The sequence below is a fragment of the Phyllostomus discolor genome, chromosome 4, assembly GCF_004126475.2.
Source record: "Phyllostomus discolor isolate MPI-MPIP mPhyDis1 chromosome 4, mPhyDis1.pri.v3, whole genome shotgun sequence".
In the NCBI taxonomy this organism is placed as follows: Eukaryota; Metazoa; Chordata; class Mammalia; order Chiroptera; family Phyllostomidae; genus Phyllostomus; species Phyllostomus discolor.
The window spans coordinates 143437993-143453576 of NC_040906.2; the positions used below are offsets into that span (position 1 = coordinate 143437993).

The following is a 15584-nucleotide window of genomic DNA, read 5'->3' on the forward strand; positions in this document are numbered from 1 at the left end:
GGACACTCTGAAAATCATCTCTGTCACCCTTGCCATGTCTGCTTTGTTGTTCTCTTCTGGTTGACTAGCTTCCATAGCTTTCCTGGTTCTCATGTTAGAACATGGCTTCTGAAAGCTCTGAGCTTCTATGTCACAAGTTGAAGTTCAAATTCTCTCTCTCTTTCCCAGTCTTAATTCCAAATCCTTAGGGCTAGGAACGTTGCCTAGCCTTGCTTGGGTCAGGTGCTCACTCCTAGACCAGTCAGTTGTGTCCAAGGGTGTGGGTCTTGATGTCTGAACAGGATTTGGGGCACCATCATCACTACAACCTCTTGGATTAGAGAGAAGGAACAGATTCCAGAAAAGGGCAAGGAACTGGGCAGAAAACCCAGGAGAGTCCTTTGCCATATTCATTCAAACCTCTTTTTTCAGCTTTGTCCCTTATAAGTCCCCTCACTTCCGTTTCTGAAGCAAAACCAACTCCTTGCTATTCTCAAATACTCTGCATAGTGTCACCCTGCATTCTCCCCTATCTGCCAGCAGAAATTCTACTCACCTTTAAAGTCTGTCTAAAAGGTCAGCCTTTCCCTCTCCATTGGTACAGTGCTTTTTGTGCTGTAACTATTTCTGTATCTTTTTCTTTTGCAGACAATAGGTGCTCTGCTGACTGAGAAAACGACTTAATTCATCTTTTCATACATTCTTGTACTTGTCAGAGAATAGGCTCTGGGTTCCTATTTGTTGGTATTAACCATATCTTCAAAGCTATATAATTTCAAACTACAAAAAAAGCTGATTTTATAAAGTTGCATTTATGCAGGAAATAAGTATCTACCTTCACAAAAATTATTTTAAATTTTATAAACATACATTTCCACATTTATGGTAGCCAAATTGAAGTATATTTGAAGAAAGTAATTACAGCAAAACATTTAAAATTGTTGAATACTAAGAAGAAATAAAATCCCATTAAGATTGATCTTCTGTTATTATACTAATTTAAAAAGGAAAACTACAGAATTAAGTAATAGGAAAGGTTATAAACTTAGGATGTTCAAAATCGCTCTAAAAACAAATGGTCCAAACCATTTAGTATTTGTCCAAGAAATTTTCCAAGAGACCTCATCACCTAATTTCTTTGTGTCTAGAATTATTAATTAACATTGTTCCCAGAACTCTGCAAATCTCCCCTGCTGAAAGGAAGAAAGTAAATACAGTGCTGCAGGGAAAACTAGTTCATTTCCACTCAACTGCGAGAGGCTTGCACTTTTGTTAACAGAAGCACTTGCTAAAGAACTATTCCTAAACTATCAGTAACTACATAAAAGCTTTTTATTTAACGGCATCCTCCAGGGAGACTGCGCTGGAATGTGCAGCCGGTCTGAAAAAGGCACAGATTTGGCTCAACTGTAAATATTAGGTGCACAGAGCAAAGCTATTGTGTAAGAGTAGGGGGTGGGGCGGGTGGGGTCCTGATTTCCAATGTTGATAGCAGGATTCTAATTTCGCTTGGTATTCATTTTTTCTACTACAATTACAGTTTTGCTAAGAAAAATAAAATATCGGTTGTGCTCTCAACTGGGTTTCTAATTTTCAGTGTCTGCAGAAAAAGAAAATCTCTCATTTATCTAAAAGAATCACCTTTCTGCAATCTGCAGAGTCGCTGGGAAAAGAGGAGCGCACAGCCTCCGCCGCCGCCTCCAGAGAGCCCCGCCCGTTGCGTCCCTAGGGCCACAGGTCCCTGGGGCTTGTCCTACGTAGATGGCCTTGGGTGGGGATGCTCCAAACCAGTAAACCACAACATTGAACCTAAGCTTGGACTTTGAGCCGCGTCTTTTTGCCTAGTTTTCTTTTTCCTCGTCTCGCTGGCATCCTCGCCACCCCTTGTTATTCCCTTTCCCCCTCCTGAGGCTCCCTTCCAGCCACCTGCAGGCGGACGGGATTGACAAGAAGCAAACCTGAACAAACTCAGTCCACCAGGCACTCCAGGGAGGGATCGAAACTACAACTCCCATCATGCCCCGCCCCTGCTTCACTCCTCCCTCACCACCTCCCCTCCAGTGCCTAGGCTGGCGGCGGAGAGACGCGGAGCTTTTTTATCTGCAGACTTGGAGGGAGGGACCTTGATCCCGCAGATCTTACCCGAAGGGAGCGAAGGGAGCGCTCTACCCGGTGGCGCCCACGGTCCGCCGAATTTTGCCTCCGCGTCCGCGCCAGCCCCGAGCCCACGGCGGCAGACTTGTGTCCCGGCACAGCTAGAGGATGGTCATCCGCGTGTTCATTGCCTCCTCCTCGGGCTTTGTGGCGGTGAGCACGGCGGGGACCCGTAGCGGGCTAGGGTCGGCTTAGCCGGGGTAGGAGGCACCGGGTGCGGGTCTTGCGGGAAGCGCACCGGGCTCGCCCCTGCGCGTCTCCGGCGCGGCGAGTCAGTCCGGCGGTGCCAGCTGGCGCCCGCCAGGTGATCCATTCACACTTGGACAATGAAAAGGGCGGGAGCAAAGGTGGGTGGGGGACCCCAGGCTCACCCAAGCTCTCCCTAGCTCACCCTGCACTGCCAGAGAGGGGGACAGCGCTGGAAGCCCCCCAGCTCTGGTTGTGGGGCTCGGAAATTTGGAGAAGGGGTGGTCTAGGAGCTTCAGGGTCTTACTTTCCTTGGTGTTAATTACTCCTGATTTTGGACTTTAAGCCTGGTTAAGTTTTGTACGGGAGTTTTTTTCGCCTGCTCAGTTTGCTGTCCTAGTTCTTGAATGAAACAAGTTTAAGTGGGAATTGCTCTCTACCCGCCTTCCCCACCAAGTGCATTTCTTTAGTGTTATACCTGCGCAAAGAGGAAAGTAAACCAGGTTTTCCCTGTTGTGCCTGGAATTTTTTTTTTTGCCTTGAATACTGTAAATATTTTTAGATCTTTATGTAAATGTGTGTTTTGATTCTTCCCCCCGTAATGCTGTGGTCAATTTCATCTCGGGGAAGTATAACTAAACCTCTTTAGTTATTGTAAGCTACTTAGTTTGGTCGATATTCTTTAATATTCGTAGAAAGAAGAGAAGTTAAATAGGTAGATTTAAGACTTTAAGGAAAATTCAGTAGTATACTTGATAGCCCAATGAGTAAGACATGTAGCAGTGTTCTACATGATTATTAAGACTTAGTTTGCTTAGCTAAGAGTTAAACTATGGATTTAAGAAGCTTCTGGGTGAGATATATAATACATACATAAATGCATCAAAAAGTGCAGTATTGATTGCTTAAAATTTGATCTGGCCAGTTGACTGCCCAGCAACTCAACCCAATTGTTCCAAAATTTGTTTGTGAAACAGGCGGGATGGTGAATGGAATAAAGTATTGTTTGCAAATCCATATAAGCCACTGAGGCTTTTTATTTAAAAATAAATCAACACTGTAGTACAAAATAGACTGACTCCCTTTTGCATTAGCAATAGATGGGAAATGCCAACTTATCTTTATATGCAGGCATGCTCTGGCCCCCAGACTCCTTCCTAGTAGTTGTGGTGTTTCTAGTTATTTGTGGTTGCTTAGTCATACCTGCCTTTTATAGATTTTCTCCACTGAAGCTACCCTTCATGTATTTGAAAACCTATACTGTTTTGTAGATAGAGTTTTACAAACACACTCCTTCATAAGAGTGCTACAAAGCTTTTGGTTTCACCACCAACTAGCATACTTCAATAATTGTTCCAATAGCATTTTATTGATTGTGCAAGGGATGCTTTAAAGTATTAAGAAGGCTAGGCTATATTAGATAAGTCAAAGTCAAAACTTGAGGTAATTACTTGTCTTATCCTGTCAATGTGTCAAGGCAACCCCGAATCTCTCTTTCCTCAATTCTATTAACAAATATTTATTGTCAGCATGCCATGTGCCTTTTTAATTTTTAATTTTAATGTTCTGTTTTGCATATGAAGCTAGACTTAAGAGACCTAAGTATTTTTTTATTTAATTTTTTTAATCCTCACCCAAGGACATGCTTGTTGATTTTAGAGTAAGGGGAAGAAAGGGAGAAAGAGGGAGAGAAACATCTCTTGGTTGCCTTTTGAATGCTCCCTGGCTGGGAAACCCACCATGTGCCCTGGCCAGGAATCAAACCTGTGACCCTTTGACCTGCGGGAAGATGCCCAGCCAACTGAACCACATGGGCAAGGGAGGAAACCTAAGTTTGAATGAACTCTTTAACTAGTGATATAAGCTTGGGTAAGGTGCCCTGTCTCTGCCTGAGTCTGTCTTCTGTAGAATGAAGGATTGTGTGATTAATAACTCAGAACTATACTCAGCTTTAAAATGCTTTGACATCATCAGTTGGGTAAATGTGGATAAACCCTCGAAACAGCTTCTTTTAATTTAGCAATATACACATAAGCCTTAAAGTGAATTTATTTTTCCTTGGGTGTTTTACTGTGGTGCCTCAGGCTCCACTCACGATCCTATATTCTGACATGGTTTGATTTGAGCTGGAAGACATACTGTTACCACTTATGTATAGCCCATAAACACTGTCTACTTAATGGACTCAGTATTTTCAACTCTCAGTTAATCCTCAGTCATAGAGTCTCTCCAATTGTAGTATTTCCTATATCCATATAGTTTCTCTGTAATTATATAGTATTGACACTTTTGGCAATGATAACATTATGCTCATGTGCAAGAATAATGATTTCCGAGAGATAATGAAGTAGTTTAAGTCAGCTGTTGGGTTGGGGAGGCTAATGGGGCTTCTAGCATTAAGGTATATTAAGCTTTGATGGTGTAGCTGTGAAGTTTTCCCCCCAGCAGAGTGGTGTTTACCATTGGTACTCTTTCATTTCTTGACCAGCAAGTGCATGGGAGAACAAATAATTTGATTCCCAAGTCAGTTTGATTTTAGCTAAAGTTTATTAAACCTCAAGGGAAGAATGTGACTAGAATTAGACTTAGCTAAGTATGTCCCAGGAATTTCTAAAAAGATGCTCTGCCCCAGTCAGCAATAGATTTAAACGTTCTATTTAGAGAAATGCTCATATCTTGTTTCGATTTCCCCATACTCTCTGGTTTCAACATATAGAAGTGGTAGTGGAAATAATTAACACCAAAGGGCAATTGCTGTTTTATCCTCCATGGCTCCAGGTAAAATCTGCTTTTGCTAGGAAATAAAAGTGATTCCACATTATTATGATAATGGATATCTGAAAAATCAGATTTCTTACGCACCTGATAATGTTGCTGTCATTCATATTGTAGTGAAGGACATTTTATTTCAGTCTTAGGACAACAGTATACTTGGCTTATACTGGTTGTATACCTAAAGGGGGGGTCTTGTAACTTTAAGCAGGAAATATATTAATATGAATTTTTAATTTAAAAATATTGAAATCAGTCAGTTGTTTCATTCGTTCATTATTTAATTCATTCAGTAACTCTTTTCGAAGGGTTTGCTCTTTGCCTAACTCTGTTCTTGGTCTGGTGGGGAACTGGAAGAGAATAGAGGGTGTGGTCTGTGTCCTCGAGGAATTCCTGTAGGGGCCAGATGGGGAGATAAGACAGGAAAGGTAAAACCACTCGAAATAAAGTCCAGCTCAAGGACACATGCCTCTTTCAGGAACATTCTTACCAGAGATGGAAATAATATAGGCAGCAGAGGGATGCATTGCAGGATGTCAGATAAGGAGGAAATGTGCCAGAAATCATGAAATATGCATGTGGGAGCCTTAGGCAGATGGCAGAGAGAGGTATTGAGTTAGATTTGGAGCCTGGGAGTCAGTGTATAAGCCCACCTTGTTCAGGCTGGAAAGGGAGGAGCTTTGGGTGGGAGACAGCAGGCTGCAGAGGTCCCCATGGACCCTTTTTGAGGACAGTATAGACTCTGAGTCCTTGAAAGAAGCTCACAATAATGCACAAACTCCATCGTACTCATTGTCTCAGAGATGTCTTCAGTATCTGCAGCTTGCATGATCTCTGGAGCCGCCGCCCCCCCCCGCCCCCCCCCCCCCCCCCCCCCCCCCCCCGCCCCAGGGAATAAGGTACTCTCTGACAGGGAGGGACCGCTGGTATGTGATTTCAGAAAAATGCACCCTCCCCACCCACCGGCGTTGACTGAAATTTTTCATAAAAAACATAAAGTCTTCTACTCTTCATTAAAGTTCATGGGCCCAATTTTTAGAGCAGGAAGAAAACAGATTTTTAGTGAAGTCCAACCACCTAGTTTCACAAGAAGGAAATTTGGGAATAGAGATTCAGTGGCTTTCCCTGAGGTCATTTATGTCAGTCAGTGCAGAGATGAGGGTTAAATGGAAGCCAAGTCTCCTGACTCTTGAATGTATTCATTCATGTGTTCATTCGGCAATGCATTCATTCATGCATGGGTTGATTCTTGCATTCATCAATCATTGAAAGCCTACTGAGTACCAGGACTGTGTTAGGTATTGTTAGGTGCTAGGTGTGGTGTATGTGATGGTCAGGAGAACAGATTTAATCTCTGTCCTCATGGCACAAATCATTGCTGACTCTCTACAGCTCAGATTTGGGATGTAAACGTTTAATCAAAGAGAATGAGGGACTCGATGCCTTGGGGGTTGTTTCCATGGGCAAGGTAAAATCAGCTAGACAGCAGTATATCCCTGGATGTTGGAGTGGAACCTTCACTGGGAAAAAAAGTTACAGAGAAACTGGAAGCAAAGTTGGAAAATATGGAGCTTTACCCAGGGCGACAAGTACCATATTTTGGCGGGTATAATGCGCACTCACGGTTTTGTGTGTATTATACATGGGATTATTATACCCATGGCATGTAATCTTTATCCCCATGTATAATGTGCAACTTTATTTTTCTCTCAAAAATTTAGACAAAAAACTGTGCATTAGATGCAGCAAAATATGTTATGTTTTCAGGTAGGGTGAGGATGGTGGGAAGACATATAGAAACTATGCTTCAAGCTGTCTTGCTGTTTGCCACTGTAGAATGCATACCCAGCTGCTCTGCTTAACTTGTAACTATTTTAAACATGCAGTGATGAGTTAAACAATTGCATCTCCACAGAATGTATTTAGTGAAGCTTCTCTGTGTGAGGAAGCTACCAAAAGGTGCTTCAAGGCAGTCAAAGTCAGGATGTGATTATGTAGAACAGACTGGGCATTATTTCCTAAGTAATTCTAATGCAAGAAGGAGTTAGTAAGGGTTAGCCTGGGCTCCTTAGCATCTGTAACTCATTTGATCTTCAGTCATATGACCAAGGTTTGATAGTTAGTTACTCCAATTTTATAGTTGAAGAGACTTAAGTTAACTGACCTGATGAGATCATACACAGTAGATGGTGGGACCCTGAGTCACACTCTGGTGGGCAGGTGGCTCCAAAGCTTCTAGAGCAGAAGTTCTCCAACTGTGAGCACTGTGGCCCCCTGGGTGAATGAGAGTACCAGGGCTACTGCAGTGAGTGTGCTGGGCAGTCCCCTGTGAGAACTGCCCCATGCAAAATGCCAGTGGGACCCGTGAGGAGGAGCAGTGCCAAAGGGGAGAGTGTGGAGTGAGGATCAGGAAGAGGTGGGAGCATACACGAAATGAACAGAAGCAGAAATATGTTGGGACGCAAGGAAGAGGATGTGCTTGTAAGAGATCAGGCTGGGATGACATGTGTATTAGTTTCCTAAGGGCTGCCATTAACAAAGTACCAAAAACAGGGGTTCAACAACAGAAACTCGTCTCACAGTTCTGGAAGCTTTAGGTCAAGACCAAGGTGTCAGCAGGGTTGCTTCCTCCTGAGGGCTGTTTGAGCAGCCCTTGTTCCATGCCTCTCTCCTTGCCTGTCTTGTGATGGTTTGCTGGCCGTCTTTAGGGTTCCTTGGCATGTGGGTCCATCACCATGATACCTGCCTTCATGTTCATCTGGCGTTCTTGTGTGCATTTCTGTCTGTGTCCACATTTCCCCTTTCTATTAGGACACAGTCATACTGAATTAGAGCCCACCCTGATGACCTCACCTTAACTTGATCATCTGCCCAGACCCTCTCTCCAAACAAAGCCACATTCATAATCACCAGGGATTAGGACTTCAGCATCTTTTGGGGACACAATTGTACCTATAACAGCAAATAAGATGAGGGTTGAAATAGAAAGACTAATTGATGGAATTTCCCCCTTTCACTGAAAAGATTTTTTAGCAAATTTTGGATCTTAAAGACAGCAGCTGGATGCGATTACATGGAATGAGGGTCCATGTACAAGGTCTATTGCTGGGAGGGGAGATTTGTCACTACCCCAAGTGAACACCTCACCTCGATTTTTCTAGTTCATTTTAATGTTCCCCAAACCTGATATTTTTATTCTACAGTGTTATCTTAAACTTGTAAATATAGATATAATCAAGGTCATAGACTCCTTTATGAAATTGGGGGCTTTTTACCCATTTGGTTTAGGACACTTTCAATAAATATACCTATTTGAGGAAATGAAGTTTTGACAGACATTTATAATATGAAATATAAAATGGTTTCCACATTGCAGGAATGTAAGACTAATGAATCTATATTTCAGTTTTTCAATTTTTTGATCAAAAATAGAAAAAGAAAGCAGCTATGGTAGGGAAAAAACCCCCCAAAACCTCAATAGTTCAGTAGGAAGTGGTGTAAGATACTAACTCCAAAAAATATTTTTTCTTTAGATTTTTTAATGTTTAATTTATAAAAAGTTCCTTGGCATGTAGAAATGAATCATGGGGTTTTTCCCCCCAATAAACTTAGAATTGGGTAATGGAGTAGAAAAAGTCTAGATTCTTAGTAAATATTTCATTTTTAAAAATAAAAACGTAACATACTGATCATTATATATAAAAGTTTAAAATACTTTGTTTTGAAGTGCACACTTAAAAAATGGGATCAAGAAATTATTTAAGGTGCTAGATGTCATTTTTTTAAAAAAATTATTCTCCAGATTCTAAACTCGGAATGAGACCCTTTTCAGTTTCAACGATTTTTCCGCAGGAACCTCTCTTATCTGTGTTATTGTATAGAGTTCTTAGAAATGTAACTTGTCCCGAATGAAATTACATTCCTGTATTTGGGTTTTTTTTTTTCTGATTAATTTCTGTTATACTATTTACCCATTATGTAAAAAAAAAGGACCATAGCTTTCCAAATTAGAAATTTAGTGATATTTTTCTATGAACTGGCAAATGCTTATTAATATTTGTTGGAAATTTTCCACTGATTATGTACAATTATTGTTTTAGGTCCCTCTTTATGAATGTAGTTCGGAAACATGTCATTGAACCTTTCTGTTGAGTGGTTTTTCAGACCAGTAGTGTTCAGTATATACCATTGCCTAGTTTTGGGGGTTGGTTGCAGTGCTGAGAGAAGTGGGATTGGGAAGAAGAGTTAGAGATTGGCAGCCTATACCCGGCCCATGCAACTGAGCGATCCCGTTTAAGGCAGTGCAGTTGCCCTTCTGTCGTCTTTTAATAGGCTTATCTGTGTTTATCTGCCAGCACTGGCTAGTTGCTCAGGCACTAGGCTATAGTAATTTAAAGTTAGTGTTGTTATTTCTTTTATGTTTGATTGTTTTTTCCTAAACTCTGAACAAGAAACCCATCTGGCAAAAGCACTTAATTGAATATTTCCCTTTTGGACTCTTGACAGCTTTGCTATCAGATTGAAAGTTGAACTAGATGCTGGCAGACTGAAGACCCTGCTACCTACAAACCTGGGTACTTTTAGGCTGGTGCAGCCCCTGGGAGACTCTAGAGCAATATAGTTGGTCCCCCGGATCTGGTTCCCTCTGCACTTGATCTTAGCCAAAAGGCTGAGAAACGATGGTCTGAACCTCTGTTGTCATTGGCAGTTTATTTATTTCTGAAATGACCTAAGTCTTTTGGGCTGGTTCAGTATCTGGCAGACCCCCAAAGGGCTTTCCTGGGACTGACCCCTGAAAGTGGAAAAGCAGGGCGTGTGTACATTAGGGTGTGTCTGTCTTGTTGTGGAACCTTTGTGGGCTCTCTGCCAATATTGCTTCAGAGCTCCAGAAGCCGGAAATGGAATGTTGGCTGTGACTGAGGGCACAGGGTTCTAAGTATTATAGGATGCATTTTCCATTTCATACTGGTAATGGCCCAGATCAGGAAATGACTTTTTGTCATCTTTGATCTACTGGCTTTAGGAGTGGAGGGCTGAGCATAAGAGAGACCCAGTTAGGTGACTTGCTTGACAAGTCAGTTGAGATATTTAGTAAATGCATATAGAGTTAAAGTAAGCAGCTCTTGCTGCATACCAATCTCATATTAAAATCAAAACAAAGCAAAACTAAAAACCCAAAGTAACAACAACAACATAGCTTTTGAGTAGTTTGTTTTCCTTCTGTGGGTGCCTAAGGTGTGGGAGTGTAGTCTTCTTCATTCATGACATTCCCATGTGGATTGAAGTTTACTAGTTTTCTGTTTTGGTTATTATATTCATCAGGACAGTTCCTGCGAGTGGGAATTGGCCATTTCTTAAGCCTGGATCCTCAGTTGATAGGAGTTTTGGGTTGCACTATCCTGGCCAAAGTAGGTGTTTGGGTTGAATATCTGCGGATATAGTTAATTCTGAAGTCAGGTTATGTTAAACCCAGTGTCTCCTTCTTTCCCATCTATGGATTATCTATCATTGGAGGACAGAGTTCCTTCTTGAGTAAGGCAGGGGACTGAGTCCAAACCCTGGCTCTGCCATTCATGAGGGATGTGACCTTAGGTAAGCAGCCTTGGCTTCTTCATTTGTAAATGCTACTACCTTCTGTATAGGATTGTATGAGCATGAATTGAATGAGTGAAGTATTTCCCATAAGTTTTTTAGCAGAATGCCAGGTACACAGTAAGTACTCAGTGTATGTTATCTACTATTTCTATTATATCATCATCAGCAGCAGCAATAATAGTAATAGCAGTAATAAATAATAAAAATTATAAACTTGGGTCATGTAAGATTATTAATCATCAAAATATTATGTGCAGTATATAGTACTTATTAGCTGAGGGCATATGCTGGTATAATATTTGGACAGTTTTTATTAAGTTTAAGTATAAAGAGTTTTTAGTTGAAATTTGAATTAATAAGAACATTATAATTTGAGGTCATTCCCCATACAAACTACTTAATTAGAGTTTTGTAATTTTTGAACATTTTATGGCTGTATAGCATGTTGTACACGAGTCACTAAATTGTATTTATTCATCGCCTACAAAGTGCTTACTGTTATGCCCATGGGCACTATTTTTTGCTGTGCATGAATATATAGTGCACGATTATAGAGTTCTGGCTTGATTTAGAGCTTCCTATACTTGGTGAGTAGATTTCATCCCAAATGATAGCTCTGACTGATGGTGGCTGCCTGGAGAGCTGGGTTGTGGAGCCTTGTCTGGGAAACAAGCAGTGATTGACTGCTGGTGTCTTCTCTGGCACCAGAGGAGGGAGGGCCAGGGCTTATGCTACAAATATGCCTGCTCTGTCTTAGACTCTGTGCAGCTGGACTCCGCCTTTCAGATATGTGTACCTGAATGTAGACTATCTTGAGTCTATGACAGAAATTTGAGACACCAAACTGAATTGATGGATAATATCCTCTGCAAACATCTCACCCCTAATTTGGGGGTTCAGGTGGTGGAGAAGGGCCAGGATCTCTGTGCTTAATGAAGATGAGTGGTACTTCCCAGCAAAGATAGTGATTATCCTGACTGTGAAACTGAATGCTGAATCTTAGTGCTTGTGATATGAACGTGGGGTGCTTTCATACCTGGCAGATGGCAGGTGGATGGGTCATAAATGGGGTAACGGGGGCTTTGAGGGAAGAGGTGGTGGAGACAGGAGAGGGAGGAAGATCCTGGAATAGGTCCACTCTAGGATGTGCCCATCCACCATGCTGAGCCTTGCGACACTGAAGGGTCAGGTTCAGGTGAACAATGAGTGTTTACTTGGGCCCAGCAATGTGATAGGATTTTTCCTGCAGGTTATTTAAAGTTTATAATGACCCTACAAACTGTGATTATACCTGTTTTCCAGATGAGAATATTGAGGTACAAGGTGTTTAAGCAACATTAGGATCATTCAGCTCTGTGAATCCAGATTTGAACCCCATCTTCTGAGTTTGTGTCCAGTACTTTTTCATTAGCTCACATTGTCCACTAGAAGAGCCCACAGTCAGAGACCAGTGAGAACCTGGATTGTGTGACCCAGAAAGCTGGCTAGGATTACAGTGTGTGAGGTCAAGCTAAAGAAAGGGGAGGGGTGGGACTCCTAAAGAACAGTTCCAGGGGCCCCCACTCAGCTATTGAGCAAGTCTTTGTAGTCACAGTGTCTTCAGGGCATATGAAAGCAATGGCTTTGCTTCTGCGGAGACTGATAAAAGCTATAAGGAATATGAGTTGAAATGGAAAGTGAATTATGTTGTTATCATCATCATCACAGCAATCACTTAAACCTCCTACAAGAAGTACTCAGGGCTTTTTGTTTGTTGTTTTTCTTTCTTAAAGTAACTTGGATGGTAGCCATTCATATTTGTGTTCTCTCTCTCTCTCAGGAAACTGCTGAAGTTCAGAAACTTTCAATAACCTGCCTTTTCATAGATTCCAGAAGGTCCAGATACCCATATCTGTACCATCCTGTTTCCTAATGGCCATGTCCCAGAGCCAGAGGAAGGAATCGGAGATTAAGGAGAAAGAATAGGCAGTGCTCTGAACAGAATGTTGAATGTTTTGTTGGATGTCCCGAAACCACATTTGCTTCAAATATGATTCTCTTGTTTTATGTGATAAAGTTGAGTAGAACTGACTTGATGTGTTGAATTGGAGGGAGCAGGATGGGATGGGAGGGTAATAAGGGAGAAGAAAAGGTTTAGTCCCTGTGGCTGGAACCCACGGATGGGATGGGATTGAGGGCATATATATTTAATCTGTTGGGACTTCGTGGGCAACATGAAATGTGCTGGGATAAATGGTAGTAGTGGGAGTGTGTGCCCTTGTTCTGTTTATTTTGGATCCTGGGTTCCTGGAAGACATTTTCTCCATGGGGTGATGATATACCATTTTCTACCCTGCAAATGAAGTATCCATTTGGTTGAGTTTATCAAACTATCACAGCCTACTGTGGGAGTTCAAAGCAAAAGTGAACAGCAAGTGGAATGCCAGGGCCCGGGCTGTCGGTGGTTGGAGGGGACAGAAGGAGGGCTGTGGGAGTGCAGGCTGCTGCTGTGGTTAAAGGGAATACTGTGGTCAACACCCACAGGCAGGCAGGAGGGCCATAGGAGTGGGATGCAAAGCTGCTGTTCATACACTTCACACAGACCAGATACTTCACGTGTAATTTACAGAGAGAGCCTCATAAACTTGGTAAACAGAAGAAATTTGTGTGATGCAAGCAAGGTATGGGGAAAAGAGGTGGATTTTAGGAACACAAAGACCTGGATACAAATTGTGACTCTAGTACCCTAACCAGGAGGTTGGCTTAGCAAACCTTTTAACTTCTCTGGATCTCAGCATCCCCATTTTAGTTGAAGAACTTAATGAAATGCTAGCCATTAATTATGTGAGTTTTATTTAAGTTTAAGCCAACAATAATTCTCAAGAGAATTATTTTGTGAATTCTCAACTTTAAATAAGCTATTAAGATTTAATTTTTTTCTGATTATCAGACAGTGGGCCCTGAGTTTGATGAAATGCATTTATAGGAAGATCTGAACATTTTATGGTTCTATAGCATGACCATATTATGTTATGGAAGGGTGTCCCATGAATTGTGGTCCTGGAGCAAGATGCCTGGACTCTACCTGCTGGATGCTAGTACTTTCCCTGCATCCCGGCTGTGACAACCAAAAGCTTCTCCAGACATCCTCAAATGTCCTCTGGGGAGCAAAATCACCCCTGATGAGAACCCCTGCTCTACTCTGTAGGAGCAGAGAGGAAATGCACACGATATGAGAAGACTCAGATTGCCTTAAAATTGGAGGGAACCAAAATGATCATTTAACTCATCTTCCTCTTCTGATGAGGTGTGAGCTGTTAAATGACTATGTTAAGTTAACACTGCTTGTCCTGATACTTCTAGAACAGTGTGTTGTGGACCTAGAATACTGCATTGGGGGCTGGGAGACTTGGAGTCTGGTTCTGTTGATGCCATATAATTAGCTTTGTGTCTTTGGACAAGAAAGTTAGCTTCTCTGAGCTTCAGATTTCTCATGGTAGTGTTCTTGTTGTTTTCTGATTGTTATGTCATATACTATGAAATTCACCCTTTTCAGTTGTATCAGTGACTTTTAGTATATTTACTGTTGTGCACCCATCACTACCATCTGTTTCCGAAACCTTTCATCACCCCCAAAAGAAACTCCGTCCATTAGCAGTCACTCTCCATCCCTTCATCCCTCCAGCCCCTGGCAACTGCTAATCTGCTCTATGGATTTGCTTATTCTAGACATTTCATGTAAATGGAATCCTACAATATGTGCCCTTTGGTCTGTCTTCTTTCACTTAGCATAATGTAGTCAGACTTCATGCATGTTGTAGGATGTATCAGCACTTCGTTTCCTTGCACGTCTGAATAGTATTCAGCTGTATGAATGTACCACATTTGTTCATCAGTTGATGGATATTTGGGCTTTTTTCCCATTTTCGGCTATTACAAATACTCTTTGAACATTTCTGTATAAGTTTTTGTGTGGCCATATGTTTTCAGTTCCCTTGGATATATACCTAGGAGTAGAATTAGTGGTTCATATTGTCACTCTGTATTTAACACTATAAGGAACTGCTGCCAAATTGTTTTCCAAAGCAGCGATATTATTTTACTTTTTCACTGGCAATTATGAGGGTTCCAGTTTCTCTATATCCTCACCAATACTTGTTATTGCCTTTTTTTTTAGATCATTACCAGTTTAGTGGGTGTGTGGTGATATCTCACTGTGGTTTTGATTTGTATTTCCCTAACGAGTTGGTGTTTTCAACAGTTGGTTTAGATTTTTTTTAAAAGGCTTCTCTGAGCTCTGAGGTGTTTTTTTCTCTTTCATTCCATACATAAACCAATGTGAGTAACACAGAATTGAGTTGTTAGGGGATATCTGTTTTGGAAATTGATTGAGTTCATCAGTTACATGTTTATGAGAACCTCCCATTGCCCAGTTTCATGTTCAGGGTGCAGAAGGAGTATATGGTGTTACTCTACCTCCCTGTCCCCCAACAAATAACTCATAACCTGACTGGGGAAAAAAGATGAACACAGAAAACAGAGGGCAACACAGTCAGGTGGAACACAGTGCTAAAATTACCCAACCTGTCAGTAAGTCTCAAGAGCAGGTGTGTTTATTTGGATGAGGGCAAAGGAAGTCATATTCAAAGTTAGACAGAAAAAAGCATCTCCCGAGTTAGGAAGGTGGCTGTTTTTAAGATTTTAGATTTCCCTTAGATAAAAGGCTCCACTGGGCACATACAATATTGGTTAAAAGACTTTTTGTTTCCACAATATTTTGTATTAGTTTGTGAACTGGAACAGATGTCATTCTGCCAGTGCTTTCTTGTCAGACATGGATCTGATTTGTACATCCCTGCAACCCTTTGTTTTAGACTAGATGACTCCCTCTCCACTGGCATTTGCTGTAGTGTGAGAGC

At 41.6% G+C, this 15584-nt stretch overlaps 1 protein-coding gene across 2 annotated transcripts in view; it reads left to right on the top strand.

The window, feature by feature from the left end:
• Nucleotides 1-2016: 2016 nt before the first annotated feature.
• Nucleotides 2017-15584, top strand: part of SH3BGRL2 (SH3 domain binding glutamate rich protein like 2) — a 63561-nt gene continuing 49993 nt past the window's right edge. Inside the window, exon 1 of one of the 2 annotated variants that reach the window (XM_028509096.2) lies at nt 2017-2286. In XM_028509096.2, coding sequence (XP_028364897.1) covers nt 2242-2286 — 45 coding nt within the window. In that variant the 5' untranslated portion in view covers nt 2017-2241. Of the gene's footprint in view, nt 2287-2444; nt 2481-15584 lie in introns of those variants that run through there. The other variant, XM_028509097.2, reaches the window with a different exon arrangement.